Source organism: Ptychodera flava, chromosome 1 (genome assembly GCF_041260155.1).
Source record: "Ptychodera flava strain L36383 chromosome 1, AS_Pfla_20210202, whole genome shotgun sequence".
In the NCBI taxonomy this organism is placed as follows: domain Eukaryota; kingdom Metazoa; phylum Hemichordata; class Enteropneusta; family Ptychoderidae; genus Ptychodera; species Ptychodera flava.
In genome coordinates, this window is record NC_091928.1 from 47351024 (window position 1) to 47371350 (window position 20327).

The 20327-nt window shown below is 37.9% G+C and overlaps 2 protein-coding genes across 2 annotated transcripts; both read right to left on the reverse strand.

Moving 5' to 3' along the window:
- Window positions 1-1217: 1217 nt before the first annotated feature.
- LOC139145222 (uncharacterized protein KIAA1958-like) lies at window positions 1218-9087 on the reverse strand. The gene is made up of 2 exons (XM_070716238.1): window positions 8845-9087; window positions 1218-1949 (listed from the first exon to the last, which is right to left on the reverse strand). The coding sequence occupies exons 1-2, from the start codon at window positions 9085-9087 to the stop codon at window positions 1218-1220; spliced, it is 975 nt and encodes a 324-aa protein (XP_070572339.1).
- Window positions 9088-12770: 3683 nt separating this feature from the next.
- Window positions 12771-14660, reverse strand: LOC139139558 (uncharacterized). The gene is made up of 3 exons (XM_070708467.1): window positions 14556-14660; window positions 13258-13407; window positions 12771-12956 (listed from the first exon to the last, which is right to left on the reverse strand). The coding sequence occupies exons 1-3, from the start codon at window positions 14571-14573 to the stop codon at window positions 12771-12773; spliced, it is 354 nt and encodes a 117-aa protein (XP_070564568.1). The 5' UTR covers window positions 14574-14660.
- Window positions 14661-20327: the final 5667 nt, after the last annotated feature.

Consider the following 20327-nt stretch of genomic DNA (forward strand, 5'->3'; position numbering starts at 1 on the left):
AACAGTCTCCGAACTCTACGTTAGATAAAATGTGACAAAATTATTTCGTAGGATAGCAGAGATATTCCATCGATTTGAATTTTTGTGGGCCGGATTACTTTCTTTCCAGTTTGCGCATAGCTAGCTGTGAACGGTCGGTTACTCCTGGTGATATGCAGATTACTTTCATTCATAAATGTGAGTCAGGTTTGAAGGCTACCAATCAGGGAGCCGGTGTTAGTCACGTGGGCTTAAATTTTGATACAGAGCAAAGGAAACGTCTGTCAATCACTTTACTGCCGGGGTGGGCCGGTCGATTTGCAATTTGATGACAGCTTCGACCGTCTCTGTTTGTTTTGGTCTGTACGATTATCGCGTGAATATTTTTTTTATTCGGCACCTTATCGCTAGAAATTGTTGTTAGAACAATAAAAACTTTACGTTTTTAAAAGGTAATTTTGATTATTGAACATCATGACAAAGTAACGGTAGTTCTCTTTTTGGAAAATGTGGTGGCCCTCAAAAGGGCCGTTTATGGTTTGGGTTAGATCATAGATGGCCGACCGGCTTACTGACTTTGGCTGTCCTCACTGCTGTCGTATATCACTGCTACACGACGACGTTTGCGTTTCGGAGACTGAGGTGATGTTGCTCCTCCGATATTTACTGCAACGTTGATCGTGCAATTATTATAAGTTGCAGTACCAAATATTCCACCGACTGCCGCTGTTGCCGCAGGATGTTGAAACGCGGTCGCGGAGGAGACGACGTTGCTGCTGACGTTCGATGTTAACGTTGCCCCAGAAATAACCGGTCGCGGTTCTGGGTTGTTGGCGTCTTCCGGTCTGTCATTTGGTGTTATTTCTGACGCAGTGCAGGTTGGTTTTAAAGGTGATGATCGCGAGAGAATCTCCGACATCCGCTGCTGATCGTCGAGCGAATTCACCGCGTAATGGTTCACGCTTTGCACGTTTCGGTGACCGGAGAGCTGCATGAGTTTTATTTGTTGGGGGAACTCCGCTGTCATGCAGACGTCTGATGGTTGTTCGTCTCACGCTGTGGTTGTTTTTTTTACCATCGATACCGGCTTTTTTACAGATCGTACTCAAGATGGTATCTTACTTGTTCGCTCCCATCGGTTGACGTTTGAACCAAATAGATGTTTCTGGTTTGTAATTTATCGCCAGATAGAAGGGCGCGTCGTGCGCTTGATGACTTGGCAGTCGACGGAGCGCATACTATTTATACGCGTACACGGGACAGCGAGAGGGGTCGTCAGGAATAGCGAAAGCCTTCGGTGGATAGGCCCTAGGTTGTTTGTTCACTTTCCCGGAAGATCTTGTCTTATTTTCCCTCTCGTTGAATTCTAAGAATTCGGTGTTGTCAGCGGTATGCTTCAAGGCGATGTCTTCCCACAGCATCTGTCTGCTCTCTTGACAGCCTCTGAATCCGAAGTGTTTCTGGTTGTTTAGCCAAACGAGAAATAGTAGCGCTTCGGGGTTTTGTGTGCCGATCACACCTTTTTCAAAAAAGAGCTCCTCCTCGCGTTCCGTTAATTCTTTGGCTGCATTTGGTTTATTGGCTTTGCCCTGGGTCTTTAATTGGGCACGTTTTGCTCCCAAAGTTGCCTGCGAATTGCTAAATTCTTTATCGCGGCTGATCGAGAATTTGTAACCATTCTCACCGAGGAAGCGATCTATCCCACGCTGGTAGGTCGTAAGGAAGTCTGGTTCGTACTCAGAACCATCTTTTTGACGGACGCCAGCGTAAAAGCTGCCGAGATAGCAGTCAAGGACATCTGGTGGAATTTCGGATATCGGTCTTGTTTCTGAAGGTCGCATAGTACGCATCCACTTGTTGAACTGGTTTGCGGCACAATTTGTGGACTGCACCGTATTTTTCTTCCTCTGTTCGGTGATCAGCTCTTGCTTGTCGGTCTCCGAGAACTCGACGTAGCGCGATCGCGATGGCTGAACGTTAGAAGAAAACGGGCCGCGTATTTTCCTCCATACCAAAAAAATCATCGGTTCCAGTAGCTCCCAATTCCTCCGCTAGACGGAATAGCTCGCGAATTTCTTCGTCGAGATCTTCTGGACGTTCTTGGGTCATTTTGCCGTGTTTTCTGCTGAGTTTTCGTAGCAGCGAACGTTAGACGCACCTTACCGACTGGCAAAATACTGAGAAAGGCGCAGACGACAAAAAATTTGTCCTAATGTTCCCGCTATTTTCCGGCCCCATCGATATAGTCGTCAGCAGTTACCGTCTGCAGCCCGTCAGGTTTATAGGATATAGTATTTTTAGTACAGTTCAACACCTTAATATTTAACCAAGCATGTCAAACTTTCAGGCCATTCTGAATACAGCTTATCACAAACAAGTATCACTTTATTTTTCTAAATATTGTTTACGGAAATCACGCTAAGCTGGTCAGGTAAATACTTCGCAAGCTCTGACCCGGCCCTCGGAGCCGGCCGCGGTGAGACGAATGGTATACTCATGCAGAAAAAAGTTCCGGTTGATGACGTACAACAGGGGTAATTCGGATTTCTTATCCGTCCTGTTCTACGTCACACAGGTGGGAATTCGGGCCAGTTCATGTGATAAAACATATGAAACTGATGAAAAATTAAATGTTAACATTTTCTCTTGAATCGATTTTCATTGTAAAATAAAGTACTGGTATTGCCAATGACATATATGTTGTATGCCATTTGATTTAATATTTAATGAAGAAAACAAAACTTTTCAGCAGCAACTCAACTATCAGTAACTAATTTTGTTTTGTGATATTTGCTGCACTTGTAATTGCATTAACTCCAGTCCTCTGTCACACATGTTGACATTGACTTGGTTTTTAAACATTGGTTGAAATTGTAAAAAACATGACCTGCAAACACTTTCAACACCCTGAAAGGTTTATTAAAATAAACAGCATACATTACTCCACCTCGAAACACCTTAATAAAGCTAGCATTGTGCGTTGTAAAACACCGATGAAAACTTTTAAGACAATGAAAGAACAATAACATGCATAAATCCTTACCAACAACCATACAGAGTAATGTAATTGAAAGTTGAAATACTATTTGCATCTCATTTTGTTTTCCAGTGGAAATGGCAAAATAAATTTACATGCTGACTTTTCTCAGAGAATGTACCCCTTCAGTTTGTCATAACTTGCTTCTCGTGACTTTAATGGTAATTTAACGATTATTTTGAATTTTTACTGAAATATCTAAATGCACTTTTACTACACAATTATTAAACCTTCATCGGTACAAATATAATTCTGCTTAATTTATTGTTGTGTGCGTGTTACCAAAGTTTGCGATGTTAAAAAAGTTGCTTTTTAATACTCTATTGAACAAAAATTGTGTCGAGGTAACTCCTGGAAAAAATTGCTACCGTACCCATTTTGAGTGCAGCCAAACGTGCAACCAACAATTAAATTTACGGAATGAAGATAGAAACTACAGAAACGGCCTTTTCTGCTTCATATCTGGACATTTTACTTGAATTTGACTCTAATGGTCACCTTTCTACTAGGCTATATGACAAGAGAGATGATTTAAACTTTAGTATCATCAATTTTCCACACCTCATAAGTAATATTCCACTCTCACCAGCTTATGGGGTATACATTTCCCAGCTTATTCGATATGCTAGAGCATGCAGTTCATATGGTGATTTGTAGAGAGACATGGCCATCTCTCTTACAAACTGTTAAATCAAGGTTACACCGGAGCAAGACTTGTCTCTACATTCAAACGCTTTTTTGGCAGGTATCGCAAGCTGGTAGATAAATACAATATCTCTCTTCGACAAATGATCACTGATGGCATCGGTGACATTGGGCCTTAGTTAGCGACCACTACCTATCTGACTTATAGATTGATATATGGCGGGTGCCACATGTGGGGCAGGATGCGCATACTATTTTCGAAACACCTGACATCACTTCTTGGTCTTCTGGCCAGAGGTCCATATATCTTTCTTTCATGAATGTGACTTTGTTTGTGTACCGTCTATTTACTGTCTGTTCTGTGCTGTTTTGTGTCTATGTTTACAACTATTGTCTTACGAATTCTGACCTAATGTTTTTGGAGTATGGATTGGTATGATTCCGATTATACCTTGCTTCCTCAAACATTTTGTTTTGTAAAATGTTTTTACTGACAAGATACTTTCAGTGATGAGTAGGCTGTCACTTCCTGTGCTTTTTGAGACAATCATTCATCTATGTATTTATATGAGTTCGCGTTCTGTTCCTATCTGGTGTAGCTGACATGGCAGCAGTACTGTTGAAAACAGTATTTATAGCGCCCTCAAGGATCCTTGAAAGAGACCTGTGAGGGCGCTAAAAACTCTGTTTTCAACAGTACTGCTGTTCCACAATGTGCATTCTTGTTTTCTTACTCCATTCCAGCGGTGCTTGCAAAAACTCGCGATTCATTACAAGCTTTAACAAGTGGCTGGAAGTAGAGACACGTAACTTTGCTGTACTAGAAAGAGATATGTGAAATAAAAAAGAATTTAAAGGGTCAGAAGCTGTAACTTTGAAGATTTGTGGTACAATTTTTGTTTTGCATATTAATTACACAGTTTTCTATTTGACTCCCCAAGCATGTTGAGAAATACAGTATATAGCGTGCAAGCTCTGCCTTTAAACATGTAGACTGCATATTTACTGTTGACAGGTAAATTCTGGTCCTGACTACAAGTGTAAAAAGTGGATTTTACAAGTATAGAAGATGTGGTGGCAGTGAGTGTTTTGGGAAAAGAAAAAACACTTGCAACTGATAGGCAAAACGAAAGTAGTGATAAAAATAATTAGGAGTTACAGCTATTGACCTTTTAAGGTAATATGCACCTCGAAAGTGAAAGACTTAAACTTTTGCTCAAACTTTCATCAGTGAAACTTTCAACCATTCTCTTACCAAAGCAAGAATAAAAATCAGGGTCACCGTGCGAACTTTGGTACTAGAGAGACAAATAACCTGTGATTATTCGATATTTGAAATCCAAAATGGCCGCCATCCCTGTGTTAACTCTGTGAGAAAAAATAAAATTTTCGATTTTCGAAAAACTAAGACGGTGAAAACTTTTCTTTCGCCAAGAGCTTCAAAATGAGCCCCCACAAGTGGTAGGTCAGAAGAAAATTGATAAAATTTGAAGGCCTGAATTTCTGTCCCCGAGGTGCGTTCTACCTTAATAACTGTAGCTTCTGTATCAGCTTAACCGATCGCACGACAACCGAAAGTAAAGGATCGACCATCAGATGTTTTCGGTCAAAATGGGAATATAGCCCTTAACTTGAAGAAATTTAAATTACCAACAGGTTTAAAAAAATATCTTGACATGATAGTCAAACAGCAAAAAATGCAGAATTCTAAGGAATAAGCGCATGTGTCACGAAAACTCTGACCAATATTGAATCCGACGACCTCAATGACCTAACAGTCAATTCTGAAGACGCTTTTTCTTTATTTTGAAACATCCGCGATGTCGCCCTTCACACTTCGTCGGTCGAATGACTTTTAAATAACGAAACGGCATTCATCTTTATCTGCGTACACTTGTACGGCGCTATTTGACAAACACGGTTATCCGACAGAATCTGCTCCATTTCGCCGTAACCCTGCTCGTTTGGTATAGAATAGTCCCTAAGCATAATACGATCACATGGCATACAAACTAAAACAGCCGTAGATCTTAAACGTTTCCCAAAGTTGCAGTACAGTCGTCAAAATGAGTAAATGAGTAAAATCATCATAACCTCATTCTTGCATTACGTTAGACAAGCAGCGGAGGTTAAAGGGGCAGTTGCTGTAAATGTGTAACTACCATCTGATACTAGGGTATCATCAGTCTTCCCATCTGTCTGTCTGTCTGTCTGTCTGTCTGTCTGTCTGTCTGTCTGTCTGTCTGCTTGCCTGCCTGCCTGCCTGCCTGCCTACTTGCCTGTCTGTCTGTCTGTCTGTCTGTCTGTATGTATGTATGTATGTATGTATGTATGTATGTATGTATGTATGTATGTATGTATGTATGTATGTATGTATGTATGTATGTATGTATGTATGTATGTATTCAAAATTCCTCTCTATATACATTTCCATCTGTTCTATATCTGAAATAAGCGTGATTGTGTAAATTAATTTTTTTAACATTTTGCGCCTCGCACAGAGAGTCATCCAACCATTTTTCATGATTTTTTAAAATATGTCTCGTTTTGCGACAGTTAATATGCAAATTAAATTTTAATTAACATGACACTGCTAAACGTCTTTCAGTGGTGGTCAATCTTCACATACATGTATCTAACATCCGAAGCCGGTTTAATCAAATCTAGTTCAGTAATTTTGGCTAGATCTCAAATAAAAACATTAATTAATCATACAAATTCGAACTTGACTTGACAATGTTAAATGTCCTTAAAAGTTGTTACACCTCTGTATGACCAATCATGATCTGTGACAAGTTTCATCAAATTTTGACCTAAAAAGTCGTTCTCCTGACCTATAATAGTCTAAACGCCCGGGCATCTTTCCATTCGAAAGGATATCTTTGGAAAGCTAACGTTGAGAAAAAATGGAAAAATTCAATGATGTCATTCATATTATTTATATAAATATGTTGTATTTTCTTTATTTAATGATGCCATATATCGTTTGAGAGTAGTTGATGCATATTCTTAAGTGCGGTGATAAACAACCTATAAAACGCCGTAATCATTTCCGACCGATTGCCCGATTTGTGGAACAGATTACAGGAAAAACAATGTTTTCATTAGTTTTGAGAAAGTTGTTCTAAAGCCAGAATAATTACCGGTTGAGGGCGCCTTTCTCCGCTCTTTAGCCAAACGACTCCCCACGCCTGGACCGCATACAGTACTGTTACTCTTGGGGTAGAGTAACCGTGCATCTAGCAACTTTAATAACAGTCAAAGGTCATCAGCAGCATTAATTTCACTTAAAGTTCACGATGCATTCTGCCTTAATAATTTAATCGATTTTATTGACATCTAATTATCATTGAGCTGAAAATAGGAGACATCAATATCAAAGAGTGATAAGCCACTCCTATGGCCAAAATGGTGTGTTTCCTGTAGCATGCCTCCGAGAGTAAGCATAGGTAGTTAAGGAAGTTTTTACCTCTTTTTGTTGGCTGAGACCTACAAACGTTTTACAAATTAGAACATTTCCTCGAAATATATGCAAAATGGTCTTGGGTCAGTCAGGTTAGAAGAAACGTATACAGACTAATAGATGTTAAACAGTTTACCCCAGCATTTTAAATGTACCGAAGCCTTTAGTAAAATAATGGAAGCTATAAAGGATACATTCCTGCTTTAAAACATGAACAATAAAAAAATATGTAATGCCCATTTTGAGTCAGAAGTTGTAGCTGTTGTTCAAAAACTGGGGAAATAAGAAATTTCACATTCAGTTTCTTTCAGTTTCTGCTACTTTAATTGGATGTAACTTTAACCCATTTAGTTTAAAATCTTATATGCAACACGATTGGAACTAATTTGGGGGGATAGGATATTGAAATAATGTTGCTTCAATCAGCAAATTTAACCTCATCTACTGTTCATTTTTTTGCAATTCACTTGTTTTGATGGGTACTTTGTAATATTGCAACTTACAGCTGTGGGGCACCTAACACTTTTGATAAATTGGAACAATTAGAAGACCCTTTTCTTCCAATTTAGTTCTAATCGTGTTATTTACGAACCCAGTCAATTATCACCAGTTATTTTAGAGGCCCTCTCTGAGTCAGTCTTTTTCTTGCTTTCTTGTTAAGGAGTTATCGCAAGAATACAAATACTTTGGCAGTTCAAAGTATATAGAACAGCGAAGGTTACACCAAAATCGGTGCCAACAGAAGATGACATCGTTCAAATGTATGAGAACACAGGAGGGCCACTGACAAGAAGGAGGGTGTCCTGCGGTGATCCCCTGTCTGGCTATCCTGAATTACAGCTAGAGTGTCAAAGGCATTTCCAATCGCAGAGTGATAGTCCGCAAACCATCTACTCAAGCATTGTACACGGAAATATTTAGCCATATGAGTCAATATTGAGATTATTCATCACTCTTTCGCAACAACTGGCAATAATGCATCATTAAAATTAAGGTCACCCTTTTTATGAAATTGGCAAACCGAACTGGCCATACACTGCATCATGTGAGATCTTCTGCAAATGCCTTGTTTGTCGTTAGCTTCCATTAGGCCATGTTTAAGGGCATAAAAGTCATATTCTTCAATAGAAGCTATTCTTATAGGCTATAATTTATGTATGTATGTATGTATGTATGTATGTATGTATGTATGTATGTATGTATGTATGTATGTATGTATGTATGTATGTATGTATGTATGTGTGAATATCCACATCAAAATATTGATAACTGCAGCACCTACCATATTAGTATTTGGTGTGTTGAAAATATGCAAATGAGGTAAAAAAATAAATTTGTCATATGCCGAAAGTCAGGAATGGAGAGCCTGATTGAAAAACAATGCCAATTTGTTCATTTTTGGGATAGTATTAAGAATGTTTGGCTTTCGGTAAAATAGTTCAAAATTGTCTTCTTCAGAACTGCTTGTTTTGGAGCCTTAAATGTGACATAGATATTCGTTAGGATCTCCTGGTACGAATTTGTTGAAATTGTAACGGAATTTGTAATGTAGTATTTTAAGGACTTTTTTGTGATTCTTGATCATAAAAGTCACATCCTTCAAAAATACTCTGACACCTTTTGAAGTCAGCATGCAAGTCTCCATGGTTGAACGAAGATTGACATTAAACGGGGGGTTGAACCATATGATGTTTCTGCTTCGTTGGTGTTTCCTTTTTACTTGTTCTGGTTTGCAGGTGAGCTGGAACACAAAGCCACAGGTCTTTAGTGCTTCCTGGTATGGTTGAATGGCTGCATTGAATGACTGGTTATCGGACGAGATGCTGGACAATCTTCTGTTGATTGCTTCAGTTATATTTTTGATTATCGATGGTGGGTGGTTGCTTTTGGTGTCGACGTACAGTGGAGTGTTGTTTGGCTTGGCGAATGGTCTGAATCTGCAAGTCCTTAGGTCAAGGGTCATGTCAAGGCAATGTACCTATTTCTTGTTGGCTTATATATATATATATATATATATATATATATATATATATATATATATATATATATATATATATATATAATATATATAAATATATATATATATATATAATATATCATATATAAATACACACACATAATTACACACACACCACACATCAGAAAATAATATTTTTCCTCGTTACTTTGCGATTACATGTAAAGCGCCCTCTATACACCTTCCTAAACTTTATAAATTTCTGGTTTTCCTTTGTTCTCACTCGTACCCTTTTCACTCATCCGCTATCATCAAAATAAATCCCATAGCTTATCAAGTACGTTCTTTTCTGTATGCTAGACATTTCTTTCCAGTTCAAATTGCAATGTAATGTTTCTTAGTCAAATCCACTTCTATTCTTGCATCACTCACCCCATTATCACTTGCTAAATTGAACAAATTTAACGAACAGGTCTTTCAATTTACATGCATCCTGAGATCTTTACATTTCATCACTCTCTTTAGATTTACCTGAAGAAGCTCTAGCTATACAGCGAAACGTCTTACACAAGAAATGCATCAAAGTGTAGACGAAATAACCAGATTGTTAGCGTGATCCTTTTCAACATTACACACACACACACACACATGTATATGTATGTATGTATAAATATATATATATATATATATATATATATATATATATATATATATATATATATATATATATATATTATTTATATATATTTATTTATTTATTTATTGTCATATATTGTCATATATTGTCAGATCAATAAATCAATCGATCAAAGTATTGACAGACCTTGAGAAATCCTAATTTTATTAAAGGGAAACCTAAGTCCAGCGACATTGACCGTTTATCCCTTCCAAAATCACCCTTGAATAAAATGCAGCTCAAATTTGCAACATAATTGCACGCGCCGACGACTACGGAGCGACGAAAAGAGACATTGAAGTAGACGACATTTATGGAAATGAGCTCGGAATTCCATGGGCGCGAAAGGGCTCATGGGAGGAGCGTGCGTGACGTCATCGGCGATACAGACAATGGTTCTACTCCGGAATAAAAAGGACGCTATGCGTACGCCGTTCTACATACTCAGTACGCCCAAATAATCACGTGATGCCGGTACAAACAAACCCACATGTGTACTGAACGCGTATGGAAATACACGTACGTCTGTGCGCGTTTGCGCACATGGCTGTGTTTGTACCGTGGTCGATTCGAATTCCGGGTTTGGTCTATTGTAGCTAGCAGCCAGGAGGGAGGGGAAAACTCCGAACGCGACGCGCGATCCTATGCTGTGTACATTTGTGACGTCAGAGGTCAAACAGCTGATAGCGGGCGTGAGTGAGTCGCCGATACAGAAACGACCCCGTCGTATTTCAGCTCCTTGTGATGTACATATGTTTTCATTTCACTGAAGGATGATATCTTTGATTCGATAGTGAACCGGAATTTATGTTTCGTGTGCTTTTGACAGGCTCTTGCGTTTATTTTTGGTTTTATTCGTGAAAAATTGTCAGCTGTGGTCATCACCACTTGACCTAAAATCGTCCAAAAAATGACGTTTTTGCTGCAAAAAACCGCCTGGATGGGACATTTCCATTTACGTGGCACTGATTTCGATTGCAGATATGGAATCCTTGGTACACCAGGTTAGTGCATGCCAATTTTGAAAGGTTTGCCCTTTTTCAAAAGATTTATCCATACATTTAAAGAATTTTGCCAGGTTTGATATATTTTAATGGCTGTCATACTCATATAAAACACATGTTTGTCATGTACCGGTACACCACCACGGTGTGGAGGGACCGTGACACCACCAATTATCATGTAGAAACACCAGGTAATTGTTATAATACTCATAATTAGTATTCAATGAAATTCTAGAATCATTACATGTAATAAATGATGTCTTAATCAGTCATAGTTGATTTTCAGAAGATCAATTTAAGGAAAGTTATGAAAATCAATAGGACCCAAGGATCCACGATAGATTTCTGTCTGAAATTTATATCATGGAAAGATATTGTTATATGCTTGAAAACAGTGTCACAGATTTCTTATGCTTGCCCTTCTTTTTTTGAGCAATAAAAATTTTAGTCCAACACATTTAACTGCCCATATCTTTAAAACAATGAAAGGGGAAATCTGTCAGACACTCTTTTTGAGGATGTGAAAACAGCTATCTATCTTGCATATTTCGACCGGAAATGTAGCAGCTTTGTCACAGAAAGTGAGAAAAATCAAAGGTCAAATATGACAAATCTGTCACTCAGATGATGAGAGACAGCATTCCTGACTTTGACTCAGAACAGTAATTTGGCAGCTAGCTGAATTACTGTACAATAACATGTCACTCTAGTTCAATCTTGACGGGTGTAGCATGCTAGCTCAGCCTGGTTAACTACGCGCTGATCTTATAAAGTGGTTCAAGATTGTACTACTGATTTCGTCATTGATCTTTGTTTGTTTGTTTGTTTGTTTGTTTGTTTGTTTGTTTGTTTTTATTGTTTATTGGACCTGGTAATTTACTTGAATGATATGATTGCTGGAATTGATTTGATGTCATACTTCCTGAAGTATGCCACTTGAGTACTGCAGTTCTTTCATGTTCAAGTTCACCCTATCTAAGAACTTTTCAATGTTTAATCTGTGAGAGGATCAGTACAATGGAGACTTTGGCTTGAAGGGCTAAGATCAAAAGAAGTTTCTTGTGATAATTCAAAAAAAAAATGAAATGCCCAGTAATTACATCTCCTACAGTTTCATCTGTTTGTTAAATCTGCATTCATATTTGAATAACATGTACAACTAACAATAAAAATAATTCATGAATCTTATTAAATGTGCAACTTTCTACAAATAATTTGGAATTAAACTATTATAAAATAGTGCTCATTGATATCTACTTGTTCATTTTCAGGAGCAGTGAACTCAGGATACATGGTATTCCACTGGAAGTAAATTCATCAGTAAAATCTGTAATGGAATAAACCTGGAAAATGAAATGTGTTTTAATTGCCAGATGTGGAAGATTGAAAATGGTGATGGAACAGAGATGCAGCAAATACATCATTCAGTACTGCTGGACACTTAATGCCAGGAAAAAGTACATTGACTCCACCAGGGTTTGAACCTGGGACCCCCAGATCCTGTCGGTGCTGTAACATGGATCTGTTGCTTGCCCACTGAGCTATAGAGTCTCACAAACATCTGATCCTGGATGTAGAATATAAATGAAGCTAGTGATAGTTAGGATGTGATGGGATGTAGTACTAAATTGGGTGATGTAGAAAGTATGTAAAAAGAGAAAGAGTTTAGATGTTAATTGGGGTGATATTATAAGTATGATGACATTATGCTATGAAAAGAAGCAATTACAATTTTTTAGATCAGTGAGGACATGGTTAATGAAAGAGAGTGTGAGGGAAAAGTGATCATGACATGACTTTATTGTAGCAACATGACAATTAAGCTATTATTATCTGGTGTAAATTTGAAAAAGACATACAAAACATTACTTTATTGATTCGATATTCTGTTTCAAGCAATTAAAAACATTTTCATCCAAATTTAATTTTCATCCAAATTTAATTACTTTTAAGTCAAAAGTGGTAGACATACTGAGGCAAGGTCCATTTTACGCCTTTGCTCTTCATGGTCATCTTTTGCCATTGAAGAGACCTAATTTTGGAAGATGAATAATGGTTTTAAGTGTTGTCAATCCAATCAGTGCTTTGATTTTTTGAAGACAATTACTTTTCGTACCATGTAAATCTTCACCGGGATTGCTCTCAGCTCTAGTACCACCTGTCTGGCGTCTTCTATGCATTTCCTGAAATTGCAACTATCATGCAATATGCATCAAAATGGATTGTTTTGTTGAGATTATCAAGTGTATATCCGGTGTTTCAGAAATAGAATGACATGATACTAACTTATTTCATTTTCTCCAGTAATCACAGCATAACAATTAAGTGACAGTGCTGAACCTTCTTGTTGGATGGCATTTTGTAAAGAAATGTGCAGGTGGTGTTCCAGTAAAACCAACTGTCATCTAATGTAATTCAGTGAGAAATTATTACAAGTTACTGGACACCTGTCATACATGAGGGATCATCACTTAAAGGGAAAAGTTAAAAACTCACCTTTTCATGTTGTCTGATGCAGCCAGCAGTTTCAGTAATGCAGTGCCTCTGTAACGAAGCAATGCTCTGTCTCATCTGTTGATGGGCTTTCTGTAATTGGTGAACTCTCCTTTGGTATGACAGAATTAGATATGACTTGACGCACCTCATCTGGTAAAGAAAGATCTTTAACCAGTTATTCAATATACAGAATTATTTTGTATGGTAATACTCTTGAAATATTACTTGTATTTTACACTCATTCAATGCACAACAAAAAAATATCAGTAATAATATTCTTCTTCACCCACAAATGATGCAAATTAGTCACTTGCTATAAAATAATATTTGATATTGAAAATTGTTTTCAGGCAATTTGCATATTTTATGCTAAGCTTGGAAAAGCACTGCCACAGGATATGAATAGAAGTTGAGATGACGCAAACCAATAGGCCACTTTCATGACCCCTGAGCCCTGAGTGACCTTACAATCTGGTATTTCTGTTGGTATGGCATCATACAACCTTCAACTTTTCTCCCTTTGTGACTAATAAAATCCTAAGTTTGTTCAAGGATGAGTTGGAGTACACAAATTTCAATGATCAAAAGGTTCACGGTTGCAGAGTTTGAACTCAAATTAGTAAAACTTATACCAACAAAAATGCCAGGATGTAGGGGTCACACGGGGGTCATGAAAGTGGCCGATTTGTTCCACTCATTTGGACCTGCTTTCCAATTGAACATTTCACATATAAATGAAATTCCTGCACTGTTCATTACAAAATATCATATTATCCTCATACTGACATTATTTACAACCCTTTTCAGTGTAGAAGTCAATATTACACAATGTCTAGTTTTCCTACACGCTTGCAATGGTGGCGTGTTCGGCGGCAATACCGGCTACGCATGTTTTGAATGCTATGGAATGATATTGAGAAACTTGAAAACGGTTGAATATATCGACAGTATGAAGATAATATGACATTTTGAAACAATCAGTACAGGCATTTTATTCAGATGTGAACATTTTCATCTTGGAAAAGCAGGTCCAAACGAGTGAAACAGAAATGGACTACATGTCTCTACTTCTCTTCATCGCAAATTTTGCATGTTTCAGTTAAAAGGATATTTTTTTCAGTATTTTTGTAAATGTGCAAAAGTGCATGATTATTGTTCTCTTCATCGCACTTTGCAGCACAGTGCTTGTAGGTGAAGCCGGTCGAAACAACCTAACGCCCACATGCAAAGCTACTATTATATATGCTTCAAATTTTAATCCTTCACATTGCTGTAGTCTCCTGCCAGAAAATACTTACCTGCGGATTACTTATCATATGGTATTTCTTGTGTATTAACCTCTTGTGAATCCTCTGTAATTGCACTGTTTTACAGGTCAGTTTTTCTATTGACTTTTGCAGAGTTTGGTACTGAAAAGTAAACAGACATTTTTATCGCTTGTTCTTTTCTGATCTTTAGGATTTATAATGCAGATGCAAGAAATATAAAATACCAAACTTGATATTGAAGGCACTGTCAAATTCCCATGCAGTATTCAAATATTCATAAGGAAACAGCAAGGAACTTCAGAAAAGCTGATTTAATGCACAGCAGTGTTCAAGCAGTGTATATATCCAGATGAAGTGCTGATCAAATCTCTTCACTTCCCTAGGAAGATATGAACATTGCAAGGGACATTGATAGGGACTTCTCAACATTGGTGTTTTACAATTTTTTGCATCTGCAGCAAAGGGTTACTGTCTGTAATTTCTGACAATTCTTCGCTATTTTTCTTCTGTGTATCCTTGTTTATAACGTTTCTTGCTTCCTAAAATATCTAGTTTTCTGCTTGTTAATACAGGATGTGGTTGTGTATGGTCTGATTGTTTTTTGTCGTCAAATGACTTTAAATCCAGATGTAAATTCAATTTTCAACATTAAACAGCAGTGATTGTACACAAATAAGTCGTGTTCATTGGCTAAAAACTTACATTATCATGCTTTACAGAGTTTGACGAGAAACTACACTTGATACACAGGACAAAATAATAAAAACAGGGGAACAGTTATCGATAGTACAGCTTTACAAATGTAAATACATTTTCTGATTCCAAATGATACCGAGTTACTCCTACATGAGAATATATAGGCACTGTATAATAATATCTAGCAACTGTACAGTTGGAAATGGAACAAGCCAAATTAATTTCCATGATTAGTCTTTAATATTTTATTCAATGTCTACCAAACATAATATCCACAATGAAAACCAGAAACCTCTTTTCACCTCATAATTTGCACAACGATGCAATATTCTGCAACCATGCAAAAACACTTTACAAAGTTTGTAAGCAATGATTTGTTGGCAGAAAAGGTAAAGGGAAAGTCCTGTTGAAATACAGTGTTTTTTCACTAAACCTCTAAAAACCTATGTGCATGGGATGTGAAACAAAGAATTCATCACTGTGGCCTAATTTAAAGGATAAACTATATGTACTTATTTACAGAAAATTTACTCGTAAGTTTCTACCTCCAATATTTTCATCCTTACCTTGTTGCTCAGCCGCCTGGCTGGAACCTCTATGAAACACTAGATGAGAAAAACAATGTCTGAGGCCACACATAAAATTAACCCATTGAACATAAATCATGCACAGAATTTGAGTTGAGATGTACCAGCTCACTAATGTTGACTAATTGTTACCGGGTAATTATATATATTATAGCCCAAACATGGAACTATGTGCACGAGGGTAGGTGACCATTTGCCCGACGTAAGGAGGGCAAATGGTCTCCTGCCCCGAGGGTACATAGTCCCTTGTTTTGGCTATAATGTTTTTATTACATGCCTCTCTTACAAATATTTAAGTACTGTACAGGTATTTACTCGACCAATAATATGCTGCTCTTCGAGAGTACCTCAATGGCCCCTCCCCATCACAGTTAAGCTCTGTGGGACAGTTGCTGTTGTGATTTAAGTATGCCCATGCTACAAGACGGAAAATACTTTTAAGCTAGTACGCACCTTGAAATTTAAGTTTCTCCGATCACTTATAAATTAAGGTTAAGGTTTCTATTTGTGCGAGATTGATCATATCAAGATTGGTATCAAAATGAATGTAGGGTTGATCATCCAGGATATCACTAAATGGTTGAAGTAACTTCACATTGTCAAATGCAATAACACACCATTCCAGCTGAAAGAAATAGTATTTGTTGTGTATTACTGTAGTTGCAAGAAATAATGTTGCAAGGATGTTGATAAGTCCCTATCAGTTTCCCTGGCAATATTCTATGTATATTTTTTATCAAACTTCATTATTTATTATTTCAATCCTACGGAAACAGTAAGGGATTTAAAAAGATGTTTAGATAATACAAAGCAGATGCAGTGTACATATACAGATGTAGGCCATTAATCTCTTCACTGTTTTCTTAGCAGATAGGAATATTGCAAGGGATATTGATAGGGACTTATCGTGATTGAGTAGAGCATGCTCTATTAGTCAAAATTCCTGTATTAGGGGCAATTTCACTTAATGTTACAAAACTGCTTGAAAATAAAAATAAAAATTCAAAAGCCAAAGTTTTAAATATTGTCAAAAGTTAAAAAAAATGCATCCAAATAGTAAATGAATCACAACAGTCAACACAATAGAGGTCAATCTACGTCGTTCGGGCCAACAAAATATCAGAAATAGCAAAACTATGAATGTATGGATGATAAATATATACGTTGCCATTGGCAACAACCTGACGCTACACAGGCCGCACCAGAAAAAAATCTGGATAAATCTTTTGGGCACTCAGAATTATACAGTTTTTTGCAGAACACTTGTCAAGGATCCTGTTTTCCCTTCAGCGATCTTATTTTTTCGTAAAATGCCCAATTAAATTTTGCGATCGAGAAAAATTTGGACCAAACGACAAATTTGTGTCCAGGTTGCACGATAACCACTGACTCCAAAGTACGAAGTTTTTCTTGAAATTTCCGTTGATAATCTTATCCAATGATTTTGTTCTTGTATTCTCTTACTTGTTACACACCAGTTACTATCGACACATTTTTTGTCAATGACACCTCAGAAATATTCAGAAAAACCACTATTTTACGTGCCTGTGCGACACCGACGTCCTTTAAATCTCCCGCTCTGTTAACAAAACTGCTGGTGACGTCACAAATTTACATAGCATAGGACCGTGACCTCTGTAACGACCCCCTAAGAGTCATTTTATTATGATGATAGCAAAGTATTATTACGATCTCACGGCTCGAATATGAATGGAAAAAAATCACTGTTGTAATTTTCATTTATAATTCAATGTCTGCGTGTGCTACGATGGAATCCCACTTTCTGTAATTTAACTTGTAACTGAGGTACACGGCTATGCGTTGCGCGGTAAATTCCGTTTTAGGTTACTTAGGTGGCCTCATTCGGAGTTTTCCCCTCCCTCCTGCTAGCAGCTGAAGGAGTTCTGTAAACAGTTCAGCGCGTTTGTAAGACGACTATGGAGAGTTCGGACAGCGATATTTCTGACATCGAGTATTAATTTTCCCCGACTGAAATCAAACCATACTAATTTGAACCAAGATATCATGAAAGCATCTCCACACATCGTTCATATTTGGTTGTTTGCGTTTTGTGTATGATTCCACGAAGGGAGTCACTGTGCTTGCACAGACCCCGAACTGAATTGGAGACACTGAGTGACCCTGCGATCCTTCAACGCTACGTTTCTAAAACATAGTTTTTCTTTACCAGTCGCTTAAAATTAATTTTTGGTTCGTGAATGATACGGAAGGATTGACTGATTGATGTGTACCATAGACCCTCGAGGGTCTATGGTGTTACCATGTAAGTCGAGCTTGGCCAGATCTTTAAGGTTGCGAAATCTCCGATATTTATCGGAAAATATTTATTCGCGATTCGACAAATCTATAGTGTCGTCTATTTTTCGAAGTTCGTTTCGAACTTATGAAGTCGGGCTTACTCAGATCTACAAAGTGATGAAATCTCCGATATAGTGGATATTTGCCCGCTATTTAAAAAAGACAGTATCGTCTATTGTTGTAAAGAATGTATTTCATACAAGACCAGCCAAAACTCCCGATGATGTCCGATATGTCCTCTGTTCAAGTCCCGATCGATCGCCAAGTAAAAATGTATTACCTGTACAGAATGTAATTCGTGCAAGGCCCTCCCAAACTCACGGTGATATCCGATCGGCCCTCTCGACGAAGTCCCGATAGTAGTGTATGAAAGTTCGTGTGGACATTTAATGAACAAATGCTTTGCATGTAAAACATGTATTTCGCGCATGAATAAATCTAATAATGTAAAACATACAGTATTCTTGACTACCGGCCATGGATGCTATTTTTGAACTTAGAGTCGGACAGAGGTAGTCGGATCTGTTAGGTGGTGAAATCTCCGATATACATCGGACATTTACCCTCAATTTGACAATGTATCGTCTAGTATCAGAGTTAAAGTCCTAAGTCGCCGATATTTATCGGATAAATATCTTATTTCGCAGACCCGGCGTGCCGACACCACACAGTGCAAGTAAATCTAGTGACAGTTTTCGGACAGGGTAGTGAATTTCGCTCAAAGCCGTTTCATAAATGACGAGCACTGCGAAATCTTATTACCATATCCTTCGAAACTTTATTGCGCTTATCCTCAAACTGTTGACAGGACGGAGTGTTATTTAGGGGGTCAAAGTTGCCAAATTGTTGACCCCATGTTGAGTGCGTAGTAATTGGACTGCTATCGCAGTAATCGGACGTCGTATTTCGAATGTGATTATAGGGGCTAAATATTGATATTTTGAAACTTCAAACCCCCGATTTTCAATTTCGATGTGTTTAGAAAACTGTTTGTAAAAATATGTGATAAATTAGTTACGTCTAATCCATGGACGACGCAACTATAAGCTTATTTCGACGTGTATGGCGCTTAAATATCGGACATGGGCTGTCTCTGTGTGTTGCGTTCGACACCTTGTATCGAACGGTGTGGCTAAGTTTGTAGCCCGAAATAGCTTCTACCGAAAAAAAACAGCGTCACTTGACTTAATATACTGTCACATGACTTGTAAAACACTATCAATACAGAGCGAAGTGAGTACAACGAACAGCATGTCATTAAATGTCCGAAAACCGAGGTCGTCCGAAAACAGCCACACTGAATCGTCTGCATTAGTCTAGGAGTCCCGGCGCAATTGATATTTATCGGGTAAATATAATATCGGCGATTTGTCAGACCCGCCGTGCCGAGACACAATAGGCGAGAAGTCATTCCAGTATATCTTGTTATATCAATATTACCAGATATAGTCCCGAAATTGACTATATTTATTGGGTATATATCGGCGATTTCGCAGACCCGGGCTGTCGAGATAAGAGACGCTTTGTGTAGTTTCCGTCTTCGGATTTTAGAGTCCCGAAATCGCCAATATTAATATTTATCTGGTTTAAAACCGGCGATAGTAGGCTGACTCAGCATGTCAAGATACGAACCGCATTGTGTAGTATAGTCTTGTATCGGTATCAGAATCCCGAAATCCCTTATAAAACAATCATCATGAAAGAAGTAGAACATAACTTTTTATCTTTTAAAGATTTTAAAACTCGCCCGACTTTCTTTTAGCCACTGTCTTCGAAAAAGCTGTTCTGTGGGACGACGATAAAAGCTGACTCAGTTTGTTCTTCCTTGGGTGATTTTTGCACTCAAGTGAACAACAGTTAATCATTTTTTATGCTACTGAGCATAAAAGAGTCGTAACGTGCAGAACTGCACTGCTGCAGTCATAGACTCCAATGCTTTGGTAAGCTGTTACACACGTTCGTGTATCGCCGATGACGTCACGCACGCTCCTCCCATGAGCCCTTTCGCGCCCATGGAATTCCGAGCTCATTTCCATAAATGTCGTCTACTTCAATGTCCCTTTTCGTCGCTCCGTAGTCGTCGGCGCGTGCAATTATGTTGCAAATTTGAGCTGCATTTATTCAAGGGTGACTTTGGAAGGGATAAACGGTCAATGTCGCTGGACTTAGGTTTCCCTTTAATAAATTAAGCAGTTGAATC

What these genes read in the sequence shown, in the direction of transcription:
- LOC139145222 (XM_070716238.1), bottom strand. Translation starts at nt 9,087, where the DNA reads ATGACCCTTGACCTAAGGACTTGCAGATTCAGACCATTCGCCAAGCCA. An exon ending in TCACCTGCAAACCAGAACAA is followed by an intron (nt 1,950 to 8,844) that starts GTAAAAAGGAAA and finishes TCTAACGTTCAG; the next exon opens with CCATCGCGATCGCGCTACGT.
- LOC139139558 (XM_070708467.1), bottom strand. An exon ending in GCATCAGACAACATGAAAAG is followed by an intron (nt 12,957 to 13,257) that starts GTGAGTTTTTAA and finishes ATTGCATGATAG; the next exon opens with TTGCAATTTCAGGAAATGCA.